Here is a 12777-nt window from a genome sequence, read left to right on the forward strand (position 1 = left end):
TTGCTAACAAGTGATTAAGTGAAACTAAAAAGTTACAAATGCGACATAAAATACAATAAATGTAAGCATAAATATTGTATTTTGTTTTCTCCTTTCAGTTCTTTCAGGAAATTTGTCATATTGATCAAACTCATGTGTAAAATGGCCTCAAAATATATATATTGAAGTGTTTTCCATATACGAGGAGGTTGACAGAACATGAAAACACGAAGTTGGTTTGCCAATCTAAGTGAATGCTACTCTATTTGGTGTCTTGATGTTGTATATGTTTGATGGCTGATAGATAACAATGATGTTGTTAGAGTAGACTATGACTGCACGAAGTAGATCAAGAACAAAATTATGCAACAATATCCATAACCTGGTATTAGACCAAGAAGTAGATCTATGAGTATTTGGACAACATTAAGTGTCAAAATATGCTGCTATGAGGCAAAATGTATAGTTGTAGCCCATGATCTGAAATGCCTTTCATATAACATAGCATATGCATGCTTGAGGTTACTAAATTGTGGTCTCCAGGGATCATGCATATATAGATAAACATGTTGAACCACACACGGGATAGTTGTTTTAGTGAGCCTTAAATATAATAAGCACCAACAATATTTTGATATGGCGAGGGGGTCCTAAACTAGGGGGCCTGTAATACCAACTTTAGAGTTGGTATCAAAAGGTGTTTGGCTGGGTTATGCTAGCTTACACATCTTTAAACGATTAAAGTCATGAGTGAACAACTACAAACACAATCTCAATCAATAATTGAAGATTGAAGAGATGAAACCTAATTCTTGATACAAAACCAACCAGAGAGAGAAAAGAACTAAAATATATTGAAAATCTCTAAGTCTAAAACAAGTAATCTATCGTTTATATTCATTGTAACAGCAGCTCGTGAAGGGCCAAAATGGGCCTGAACTTCTCCTTTTAAATGCAGCCCATATCTTCTATTTTGCCACTAGAAAGCCCACATCATTTATAAACGTTCTCTCTCAAGACCAACATGCAAAACAAGATAAACACCACATTAAAACATAACAAATAAAACTAATAACAGGAGTATGAATTGTAATTAGATATTACCTTTTTAACACCCGCCCACAATTCATTACTCAAACATATCAATCATTCCCAACTTTTCACACAGGTAATCATGCTGAATAGGAAACAAACCCTTAGTAAAAACATCAGCCAACTGGTCTCCGGTCTTGGTTTTAACAACCTGAATGGACCTACTCAAATTAATATTTGAGTTTACCAAGATCTTTAATAAGAAACTTGGTTTTTAACAACCCTTTTATGATATTAATTTCTTTTGTACTAGTACCAGTGATGACAATATCATCGACATATACCAAAAGAACAATAACATCATCACCTAAGGTTTTAACAAACAAAGAATGATCTAACTTGCTTTGTTCAAAACCAATATCAAGTAAAACACCAACAAGTTTTTCATTCCACATCCGAGGGGCTTGTTTTAGTCCATACAAAGACTTAGTTAGTTTGCATACTTTAGTATCAGTTTTAGAAAAATAACCAGGAGGTAGATTCATGTAAACATCCTCATAAAGATCACCATACAAAAAAAGCATTATTAACGTCAAGTTGGAATAAAGACCAGTTATTGTTAACAGCTAAAGAGATTACTGTCCTTACAGTAATCATTTTCACAACTGGTGTAAACGTTTCACCAAAATCTATACTTCTCTTTGATTAAAGCCTTTGGCGACTAGCCTAGCTTTATATCTTTCTATTTCACCATTGGATCTATACTTAATTTTATAAACCCATTTACATCCAATGGGCTTTCTCCCACTAGGGAGATCAACTATTTCCCAAGTATTATTCCTATTAAGAGCATCCATTTCTTCATTCATAGCATCGATCCAATTTTGGTTGGAGGATGCCTCTCTAAAATTTCTTGGTTCAATAGTTTTGTTTAAGACAGAGGTGAAACAAAAATTTTCTTTGGACAAGTTAGAATAGTTTAACACTCTTTCCAATCCATACTTAACCCTTCCCTCAACAACATAGTCATTTAGGGATTTAGGTAACCTCGACTCCCTAGAAGACCTCCTCATATTTGTTTGATTATTATTTTGAGAAACGTTTTGATTACCCTCAGGAGTGATATTTTCAGCATTTGTGCCTACACTAGTAACTACCTCACTAGGGATATTATCAAGATTGAGAGGCTGCTGATCTACAACCCCGCCTTCAACTTGAAAATTATCCCTAGGTGGTTGTTCACTAGTGCAAGTACTGCCTGACGCGCTCCCATCATCATCGGATGTATTTCCACTCGAGAAAGAATGAGTATCTTCAGAAAACAAATAAAAAAAATTCAAAGAATTAACAGAAACATCGGTAATTTTTTTAAATCATTTTGAAAAATACTATCTTTAAACGGATAAACAGTTTCATAAAACTTAACATCTCTAGAGAAAAAAACTTGTTTAGTTTCCAAATTCCACAACTTATATCCCTTTTTTTGAAAAGAATATCCTATAAAAACACATTTATCAACCTTTTTCTCAAACTTATTTGTATTATTTAAAATAGTGCTAAAACAAAGACACCCAAAATTTCTCAAATGTCTAAGGAAGGGCCTAAAACCAAACAAATACTTATATGGAGACTTACCTTCTAAAACAGAGGAGGGAGTCCTGTTAATTAAGTATGTGGCAGTTAGAATGCATTCAGACCAAAAAGACAAAGGAACACCACTTTCAAATAACAAAGCCCTAGCAACATTAAGCAAATGCCTATGTTTCCTCTCTACTATGCCATTTTGTTGAGGGGTATGAGTGCAAGTTGTTTGATGTATAATTCCATTATTTCTAAAAAATTATTGAATTTGTGAATTAACAAACTCAGTGCCATTATCACTTCTAAATATTTTAACAGTTTTTCCATACTGAGTTTTTACCATTTTAAAGAAACTTTCAATGTTAAAGAAAACCTCACTCTTACTCCTTAACAAATAGACCCAAACAACTCTAGTAAAATCATCCACAACAGTCAAGAAATATCTATATCCCTCTTTACTGTTAACCCTATATGGACCCCACACATCTAAGTGAACCAGCTCTCCAAGTACTAATGACTTATGATCACTTAGTGGAAAAGGTTCCCGATGTTGTTTTGCCAAGTGACAAATTTCACAAGGAGAAACGTCATTTTTAATAGTTATTTTTAAATCATCCTTTAAAACCTTAAGTACTTGGAAAGCTGGATGTCCTAACCTAGAATGCCAAACATTACTCTGTTCTATACTATTGTAACACACCTTAACAGGTAAAGTAGCATCTCCACAAAAGTATAGACCATCTAATTGACTATCAGTCACCAGGGTTCTCTTTGCATATGAGTCCTGGATGTAACAATGATGTTCATTAAATGTAACAGATAACTTGTTATCACATGCAAGTTTGTACACAGATAGTAGGTTAACATTATATTCTGGAACAACAAACACATCATTTAAAATGACATTATTACTTAACTTGACACTACCAATTTTAGTTACCAAGGCACTTGAACCATTTGGATGCTTAATTTTAATATTGAATTCGGTTACATCAACTTGGTTAAAAAGATTTTTATCATTCGTAATCATATGTTGGTTAGCTCCAGAATCAACAACCCATGTAGACTCAAAAGAAGTGGACAACCCACTTGTAAAACAAAAAACACCTTTAGAAAAACTACATACATAATTACCTCCAATATTAGAGGCAGAAGGACCCTGATCATGTTTATCCAACAAACCTAACAATCTTGAAATTTGATCAGAAGTAAGACTAGTCATATTAGAGTGGGATGATGTACCAGATTTCTCATTATTACAATTGTTAGAAAGATTTTTTGATGCTTGATTTGAAAACTTATTGGTTTTAGGTTTTGAGCCCTGTGGATAACCCAAAAGTTCAAAACATATGACCAATTTTACCACAATGATTACATTTGAGATTAGGATTAGGTCCCTTATAAACACCTTTTTTATTATCAAAAGGTTGATGGTCTTAGCAGCAAAACCAAGATTTTGAAAATGGCTTTTGGATCCATTGGCACTTCTGTGAGACTCTTCCCTTGAAATAATAGCAAATGCAGCTTTCACAGTAGGCAATGGATCCCTAGTTAACAAATTAGTCCTAACAGGCTGGTAAACATCATCTAATCACATTAAAAATTGCATCAGTTTAATCAACTGGCTAAAATCATTAAAACCCTTTGAGGCTTGGCAAGAACATGAAGGCAATTGAACATTTGAACCATAGCATCAAATTGCTTCCACATGGAAGACAACTTGTGATAGTATTCGGAAACTGTTGTACCATTTTGACTTAGTAAATTTATGTTTTGATAAAGACCAAATACAACAGATCCGTCTACCTTATCATAAGTATCTATGAGTTCTTCCCAAACATCAAAAGCAAGTTCAGAATAAACTTGACCCACATAAAGTTCATCACTAACAGAATTTAAAATCCATGTAAGCACGATAGAGTTACACCTATCCCACTGACTAGCAAGCACCTCATTATCAACAGATTTTATACACTTACCATTAATAAACCCAACTTTGTTTTTTACTTGTAAAGTAAGTTTCATAGCATTAGACCAAACACGATAGTTCTCAGTTCCTTTAAGTTTCACATTAATAATGGATAAGGTGCATGAGTCACTGGGATGAAGGTATAGAGGATTACTAGCTTCTAACTTACTAATCAAAGTTTCATTACTAGAAGAACCTGAATCACCCATTTTACAAATCAGATTACTAACATAGAATTGAAAGAAGCACAGAAGCACACACACCAATTAAACTAAACACAGATGATGCACGAAAACCCTAGGATGCCTAATGCAAAAACACCTGTAACAAACTCAACAATGCTGGTACCCCTAACCCAGCCATGTCATGCCTAATGCAATTAAAAAAAAAATAACAGTATATAAAAAATAAAAAAGGAAAGGAACAATCTCACAGCGATAATCTCCACAGATGACCCGTAACCTTCACTTAGGGTTACGAAGCCACTCTTTGACACACAATTAATTCAAACGATCAAGCCTTCTTGACCCAATTGAGTAACCAGAACGCCGTATATATGTTGTCACACGAGAAACAAGGGTTTCAGATCTGACAACCCTAACTCCAAATATCATATAGAAAACGAACGCGGAAGAATGACGGATCACAGCCGTATATGCTTTGATACCATGTTACAAACACAATCTCAATCAATAATTGAAGATTGAAGAGATGAAACCTAATTCTTGATACAAAACCAACCAGAGAGAGAAAAGAACTAAATATGTGTTATGGAGCTTAAACGAGAAATCTGGAGCTTAAATATGTGTTATGGAGCTTAAATATGTGTTATGATTGCTGGTGTCTGGTTCTTAAACGAGCTAATCTGGAGCTTAAGTATGTGTTATGGAGCTTTTTGATGGAACGAAGGAATGAAAGTGCAGTACAATGGAGAAAGAGAAAAGTAGTCGAAATAGTTGGTGTACCACGCGCTAGAATCACCGTATGGCAAAAACTTGGAGTATGGCTTTGGCAGAGTTAGCATATGATACGACAAACTTGGCGTACAGTACGTCGATGGATAACCTGATGTGAAAAATGTCCGAGAAATCAATATAAAAGCCATATGTTTTAGGGTTTCGGGGAGATCTTTTTCTAGCCATTTTGGGAGCTTTTCCACCATCTCCAACCTCTCTAATCAAGATTTCTTCCATGGTGGTTCCATCAAACATCAGGTTTATTGATTCCATCATGTTTCTTGGCTAAACTTATCTTGTAATCACCTCCGGGGGTAGGATGTTAAACTTTAAGCAGGTGAATCAAGAACACGAACACGAAGATTTGATCAACACAAGATCGACTCTTTTATTAAGAAAACGACAAACGAGAAAAACTTAATAATTTAACTAACACATTGAACCAATGGTATATAACCCCATGGTTCCTAATCCTATACTAACTCAAATACAGAATTCGAAACCATATACAATTAGGATTAAATAAAATAAGACTAACCGGAAGCAGCCTCTCTATTCCTAGAGGGTAGAGGTAAGGCTGTCTACATCTTACCCTCCTCAGACCCTACCATAGCTTTGCTATTGGTGGGATATACTGAGTACGATGATGATGATGATGATGAATAAACAAATTATTATATTAAATATTCTCCAAGATTTTAGGAGTCTTTAATGTGATTTGGTGTTGGACACGTTTAACACTCCCTCTCAACACCAAACTTCTTCTAACCATGACATACACGAAACACCTCGGCTCGAAACAACCCTCGACTCAACACAACTTGTCATGTCTTCCGACATCGGCTCACATGTTGAGTTTCAACACTCCCTCTAGATTCATACTTGCAACTCCAAACAAGAACACACTTGTTTCTTTGGCTTCTTCCTAACCAACAAAAGGAATAAAAAGAATTTGGCTCCAAGCAACTTGAACACACAATAATTGCTTCTTGATCAACATGCATGTTGATCACATGAATACATGATCCATTCAAAGTGGACCTTCGGGGCCCACTAATATTTCTCTGGAGAACGTAACAGTAGCCAGATTTCTCCACCCTTCACAATTCTTGTCCAAACCACACCACTCGTGACTCGACTCGGTCTTTGGTTATGAACCACTACCTCTGAGATGGACTTATCTCACATCCAAACAGCACTTATCGAATGCTGCCTAAATCATCTTTGACGCTCACCTTCGAACACACAGTTCGTACACGCCGATTTAGCCCCCGATATCACACACGAAATTACTGAACGTGATCTCTCATTTATGGTCCTAATTTGCAGCCCAAAACCGCTACCATTTGGTACCACTTGACCACCGATTTCAGCATCGTAATAGTTTCCTAGCAACATCCAAACACCTCGAACTGTTGCAGCTCTGTACTCTATGATTTCGTCATGAAAGCAAACCCGAACATCCGATGTTGTTGTCTCGTTTAGACAGCCCGACAACGCTACCACTCTAGACTATTGGGTCATCGATCCAACCCACTAAACTACTTGGCACACAGAGATTTAATTATCCTGACATACGAGGATCTAACCATCCCGACACACGGAGATTTAACCATCCCGGTGACTTAACCATACCGACACACGATCGTGGCACAACATCGTTGCTCAACACACGGTGATTTAACCATCCCGACACACGGTGATGGCTCATCACCACCGAAACCTTCTACTCGACGAACACCAAAACAAAGTTGACACACAACCTAGATGCAACCCAAAAGACTAAATCCAAACGTTCGATTTCTTGGTCTCCTAAGCCTATACGATCGAAGACTTTCTTCCATAAAAAAACGTACTACCGTCGAAACTTGGACACACCTTCGTTTGATCGTACCACAATCATAATCGGGATACACCTTGTTCGATCGGAAACTTACCGCAACTGAAATCTCGACATACATTCTTTCGGAAACTCACCGCTCTCGGTTTGATCGGAAACCTACTGCTATCTGAATCTGGACACACCTTTGATCGAAAACTTACCGTGATCGTTCCGATTGGGAAAATCAAACTAAAAACTAGATCACATCATCACTTTGGCTTAAAACTTACTAGATCACATAGCTGCAATTGTTCTCTTTTTCTTTCAATCAAACAGAAAGAAAAATCAAATTAAACTTTGGCTTTAAGCTCCTTTATTTATTAAACCAAAAGAAAAAATAATAAAAAAAGTAAACCAACGCACATGGTATTTTTTTCTCTTGTACGAACAAGGAAAGAGGATTGCAACCCTTTATAGTGGAGCCTATGACCATCACAGACAAATCACGAAAGAACAAGAAATCGACTACCCGATTAAGAACTGATCTCACGGATAGAATAAGAAAACCCATATTACTTCTTGAATTTGTTCTTTATTGCAAGCAACAAATTTCATGCACACCAACTTTGGTTTGACAAACAAAAACCAGTAACGTACTTCTTTATTAAGAAAATCGGCGGATGGAAAAATCTTCTTGACATGAGCCATTAGCCAACCAAGATTGACTACCTCCGTATATCTCCTCTAACAACCACGAACCTTGATGTTCACTGCCGTCTTCCCAGACGACAGTCCCGCACGACAAATTGACCCAAAACAGCTCACTGTGTCAGCCTGCAGTTGTTGTTAATCTTCTGATTGCGACCCAAGCCCTTTCTTTAGCGCATGCCCTCCACCGACGGACACACCCGCCGGCGGAGGCTACCTTCAATCTTCAAACCGCTTCCCGGTACGAACCCTAGGCTCTGATAACACTTGTTTAACTTTTAGCGGGTGAATCAAGAACACGAACACGAAGATTTGATCAACACACGATCGACTCTTTTATTAAGAAAACGACAAACGAGAAAAACTTAATAATTTAACTAACACATTGAACCAATAAACCCACGGTTCCTAATCCTATACTAACTCAAATACAGAATTCGAAACCATATACAATTAGTATTAAATAAAATAAGACTAACTTATCATATTATAATAAACAAATTATTATATTAAATATTCTCCAAGATTTTAGGAGTCTTTAATCTGATTTGGTGTTGGACACGTTTAACATAGGATTCATGTAAAATGACTTTATTATTTGGTTTTGTTCATCAATTGAGAGTGAGTTTTATGTTCTATTGATGTATGAATCCTATCTTGTGTATTGGAAGTTAAACTGTCTAATTATTATTTATCTTGTGTTTCAACATTATAGTGTTCATGATTAGTACTTCATGACCAAGTATTACTTGATACATCTTAGACTGTTGTTGGTTAATAGAACACGTTAAGTTCAACTCTTTTTTTTTCTAAATCATTACTTAAAACAAGTTTATGTGTAGAATCCTCGTTAATGACGTCTTAGGTTATTAGTTAAATACTGAATCTAAGCTCGGGGTGGTTAACTTTTCCCATAATCATATACAATCAAAGTTATTTGCTTGACAAATTGTTTTTCCAGTTGAACTTCTTTCAAATTCCCTTGACATTGACTGTCCAAAACTGTTTAATCAAAATAATGCACTTTACCAGCACTTTCCACTTATCCTCTGAAGACGAACTTACTTGCCCGTACTGGTAATAGGTATTTAGACAATATAACTACTTCGTTTTTTATTAGCCCACGACAGCTACATCAATTACAAACTAATTAAATTGAAATTTAATTGAATCAAAACCGCTTAAAGAGGAATCAAAGTCATTCAAATTTCGGTTTTATGGTTAAAAGTCTAGCAAAGCCATTCGAATTTCAGTTTTATGGTTAAATCTAGGAAACCAAACATATATTGGACCAGGGATATTCCTATTTGTACAATGAAGGGTATTTAGGGATATGAATGAACCATAGGATTCTAATACGATTAATAAATATCGTCTAGCCCACGGATTCCCAACCTTAGGTCCTCAAAAACTGATATCCATTGTCGAAAACCTTCACTGATATGCTATGTAGTTGTTGTCTAGAAATTCATAAGAATCGACATTTAGTATATATGAGAAACAACATATAAGTGTTGTTAGTACACCAAAAACATGCAGATTTGATAAATTCTCATTTTGTATGATTCTTTTAACTTGTGGAGAGATTTCTCACATACTCAAAAACTCTAAAACACTACTAGAACTAGAAGGACAGGTGTATGTGACCAACTTTTCATCGAAAGACGAGATATGTCATTAACTACCAACGGATCTCACTAAAAAGCACAGAAGTGAAAAATATAAGCATGCCGGTAATCTTTAGGTAAGAAGTCAGGAACACTTTAATTTCTTATAATTTTATTTATTTTCTATAATCTGATAATTAACGAGGATATTTATACTTATTTCACTTTCTATAACTCTATATATTTTCTTTAAATTGAAACAATTAGAAGTCCAACATATGCCAACTAGTTAACTGCGAACACTTTGATGCTCATAGTCATGGAGACACAAATACTCCAACATATGTCTTTTTGGCACAGGAAAAAGCATACTATGCAACTTACATTTTTATTGCTGAAAATTTGGTAACAATAACTTCTGATAATATATTACACCTTTACACATGCCCTCAAGGTAGTTAGTTACTTGAATTATATCTGAATTTGAAAAGTTTAGACATTATAAATTATCAACTTTGAAAATAAAGGAAAAAGTTGAAAGCAAATCCACTGAAAACTCATAATTTCAATGGTCAAGAAAATATAGAAAAATGGCTTGACAAAATTACATTAAAAGTAAAACCAAGATTTCTATATATAAAGTATTTGAGAATATATTTATGATTGCTCCTCCTCAGGTGGTGATTTAGGATTGTTCCTCTTCCTGTGGTGGTTCAGCTGGTTGGCTATCATCCCCTGCTTCCTCTCCACCTCCACCTCCACCTCCACCTCCTCCTTCTCCGGCACCTTCCTCCTCTAGTGGAGGTGCCTCGGGTGCAATGTCCTCCGGCTTTACATTGCTCTTTCTGTTGGCGGCCTCGAGGACATGACTGTAATTCCCTTTCTCCATGAAAAGTTGAGCGAAATGGTGTTTGCAATAAAGAACACCATCAAGGGAAGCATATGATGAGTGTGTAAGAGGACAGCCTCCATGTGCACATTTGAAGCATAGTTTGTGATATGGTTCGCCTTCCATCGTCACCTACAAATGTTCAAAGAATTTCGCTTACCACGATATGTTTTCTAATTTTGTGGTTGATAGAAATGTAAGGGTGAGTACAAATTCCCACCTTCCTTACCCATTTTATGACACTATTAGTGCTAAAAGCATGCATGAAAGATAGTAACAAAGCATGAATGGGAAGTTGGAAACATAAAGTCATAGGTCAGGTCTTTCTCCTCAGTATCAACTTTAACTAGAGGGTTCAACTCATTTTTTTGTAAGAAGATGTTGATTTTATAAAAAATAAACAGCGGGACTATTCTGGATTAATAGGTGGTTTAGGATTCAACTAAATACTTCTAAACGTTCTCTGGATGTTTTTTGTACTTTAGGTAGTTCGCTTCCCTTGCATACGAACTGGTTAACATAGCGAACTCCACAATGTTTGGTGAATATATGTGAGTGACAAGTTAAGATCGGTGAAAAACTCTACAGAGTTCGCTTGTCACCCAAACGAACATGTCGAGTTTGTTTGCACGCTAACAAACTCCAAAAGGTTTTCAAATAACTAGTATGAGTTTGCTTGCACGGGTAACAAGTTGTCTAGAAATACAAGAACTTTTAAAACAATGCCTAAAATTATTTAGTCTCATAGTACTAAGCACTCTACTAACCTTCTCAAGGGGGTAGACCGTTTTGTTGCATTGTCTACACTTGTCTTGGGTACCAGAGAACATAGATGAAAGTTTGTTTGGAGCTCTTGCCTGCAACATCATTTTAATTTCTAAACACTCATTATATTCATAAAAACATGTAGTTTAATTGATGTTTTCGATGAAAAAGTAATAGAATTATGTAGTTAGCATACCGTGGTATCTCTATCTGGTTTCGCTGCAAAAATTGGATATAAAATAGAAAATCAAAATCACTTACGTACAAATATTTCGATAAAGATTTACATGTTTTTCATATAACTATACACGTACATACTTATATTTATGTATCTATAATATTAAAAGATCTTACATGATGCTTGGAAATTCTTGCTGAAATTCCCAGATTCTTTGAAAAGTTGTTCAAAGTGAGGCTTGCAGTAAAGGACTCCATCCATGGATGAGTAATTGACCATCTGCAAGATAATGTTATACATCAAAAAACTTATTTTGTTTTTGTTTTTGTTTTTTTTTTTACTTTTGAAGATTTATCAACTAATTAAAGACAAATACAACACTTAACAAAATTTTGATATCATAATCCGAAACAACCTATATATTAGATTTTATGATTTAAAAACACCAGATTTGAATGTTGAAAGTAATAAACAAAAAAACAAGAAAATGACATGATCTTTTTTTTATAATTTGTTCACTTTCCACATTCGCAAATACGCAAAAGCGAACAGATAGAATCATGTCTTCAAATTGTATCAAAAACTTCGATTTTATTTCCGTCGCAATGTACTATTTAGATGTAGGAGAAGAAGATATATGGGACAAACCGAAAGAGTGCCTTTGCAATGAGTGCATCTAAAACAGGCTTTATGATAAGTAACCCCATCAGCGGTCAATAAATCAACAAAATAAACCGTCTTATCGCAAGCTTTGCATTTATCCAAAGTTCCGGTGAATGACATTGTTTCGGATCTTAATTTGTTTTCCCAGATTTAATGCAAAACAAGATGAAATGTACCTAACAAAATTCATTAATCAAATGAGGATCAAAGGAAAAAAGAATATCATGTTTATGTTGAAAATATATTTCATCTTAATTATTTTCTAGTTTTCTGAAATGGTTTGTTGACCAGAACTAGATTGAATCAATGGAATACAAACACCTGATTGGACATCCTAATAATTCTGAGGCTAGTAACGAGGGTGGCTTTTTTTTTCAAGTTTTGACTCGGTCTAAAATAAAACAGGACACATGTGTTTTTTGGTAAAGAATTGGAATATCTTTTTGAACCGTAAGAACCCGTAAATGAAAAACTCATGGGACCCTAGTGGTGTAAACGAGCCTAGCCAGGCTCAAGTTTGGCTTGTTTTGACTTATGAGAGCTCAGGCTCGAGTTTGACTTGTTTTATGCCATTTTTTCTAAAGCTCGAGCTTGGCTCGTAAATCGATCTTTCAGACTAGACTCATTT

At 35.3% G+C, this 12777-nt stretch overlaps 2 protein-coding genes across 2 annotated transcripts; both read right to left on the reverse strand.

The window, feature by feature from the left end:
* Positions 1–1700: 1700 nt before the first annotated feature.
* Positions 1701–4770, reverse strand: LOC143600780 (uncharacterized). Its single transcript, XM_077078366.1, has 6 exons — positions 4341–4770; positions 4001–4179; positions 3727–3913; positions 3249–3465; positions 2647–2843; positions 1701–2323 (listed from the first exon to the last, which is right to left on the reverse strand). Exons 1-6 carry the CDS (start codon positions 4768–4770, stop codon positions 1701–1703), a joined length of 1833 nt encoding a protein of 610 aa, XP_076934481.1.
* A 5393-nt stretch (positions 4771–10163) lies between these two features.
* On the reverse strand, positions 10164–12530 carry LOC143600779 (LIM domain-containing protein PLIM2b-like). The gene is made up of 4 exons (XM_077078365.1): positions 12135–12530; positions 11657–11765; positions 11311–11426; positions 10164–10675 (listed from the first exon to the last, which is right to left on the reverse strand). Exons 1-4 carry the CDS (start codon positions 12267–12269, stop codon positions 10340–10342), a joined length of 696 nt encoding a protein of 231 aa, XP_076934480.1. The 5' UTR covers positions 12270–12530; the 3' UTR covers positions 10164–10339.
* Between the last annotated feature and the right edge of the window lie 247 nt (positions 12531–12777).

The sequence above is a fragment of the Bidens hawaiensis genome, unplaced genomic scaffold (genome assembly GCF_021521415.1).
Source record: "Bidens hawaiensis isolate Kalapana, Puna unplaced genomic scaffold, B.hawaiensis_p1.1 tig00054893_1, whole genome shotgun sequence".
Lineage (NCBI taxonomy): Eukaryota > Viridiplantae > Streptophyta > Magnoliopsida > Asterales > Asteraceae > Bidens > Bidens hawaiensis.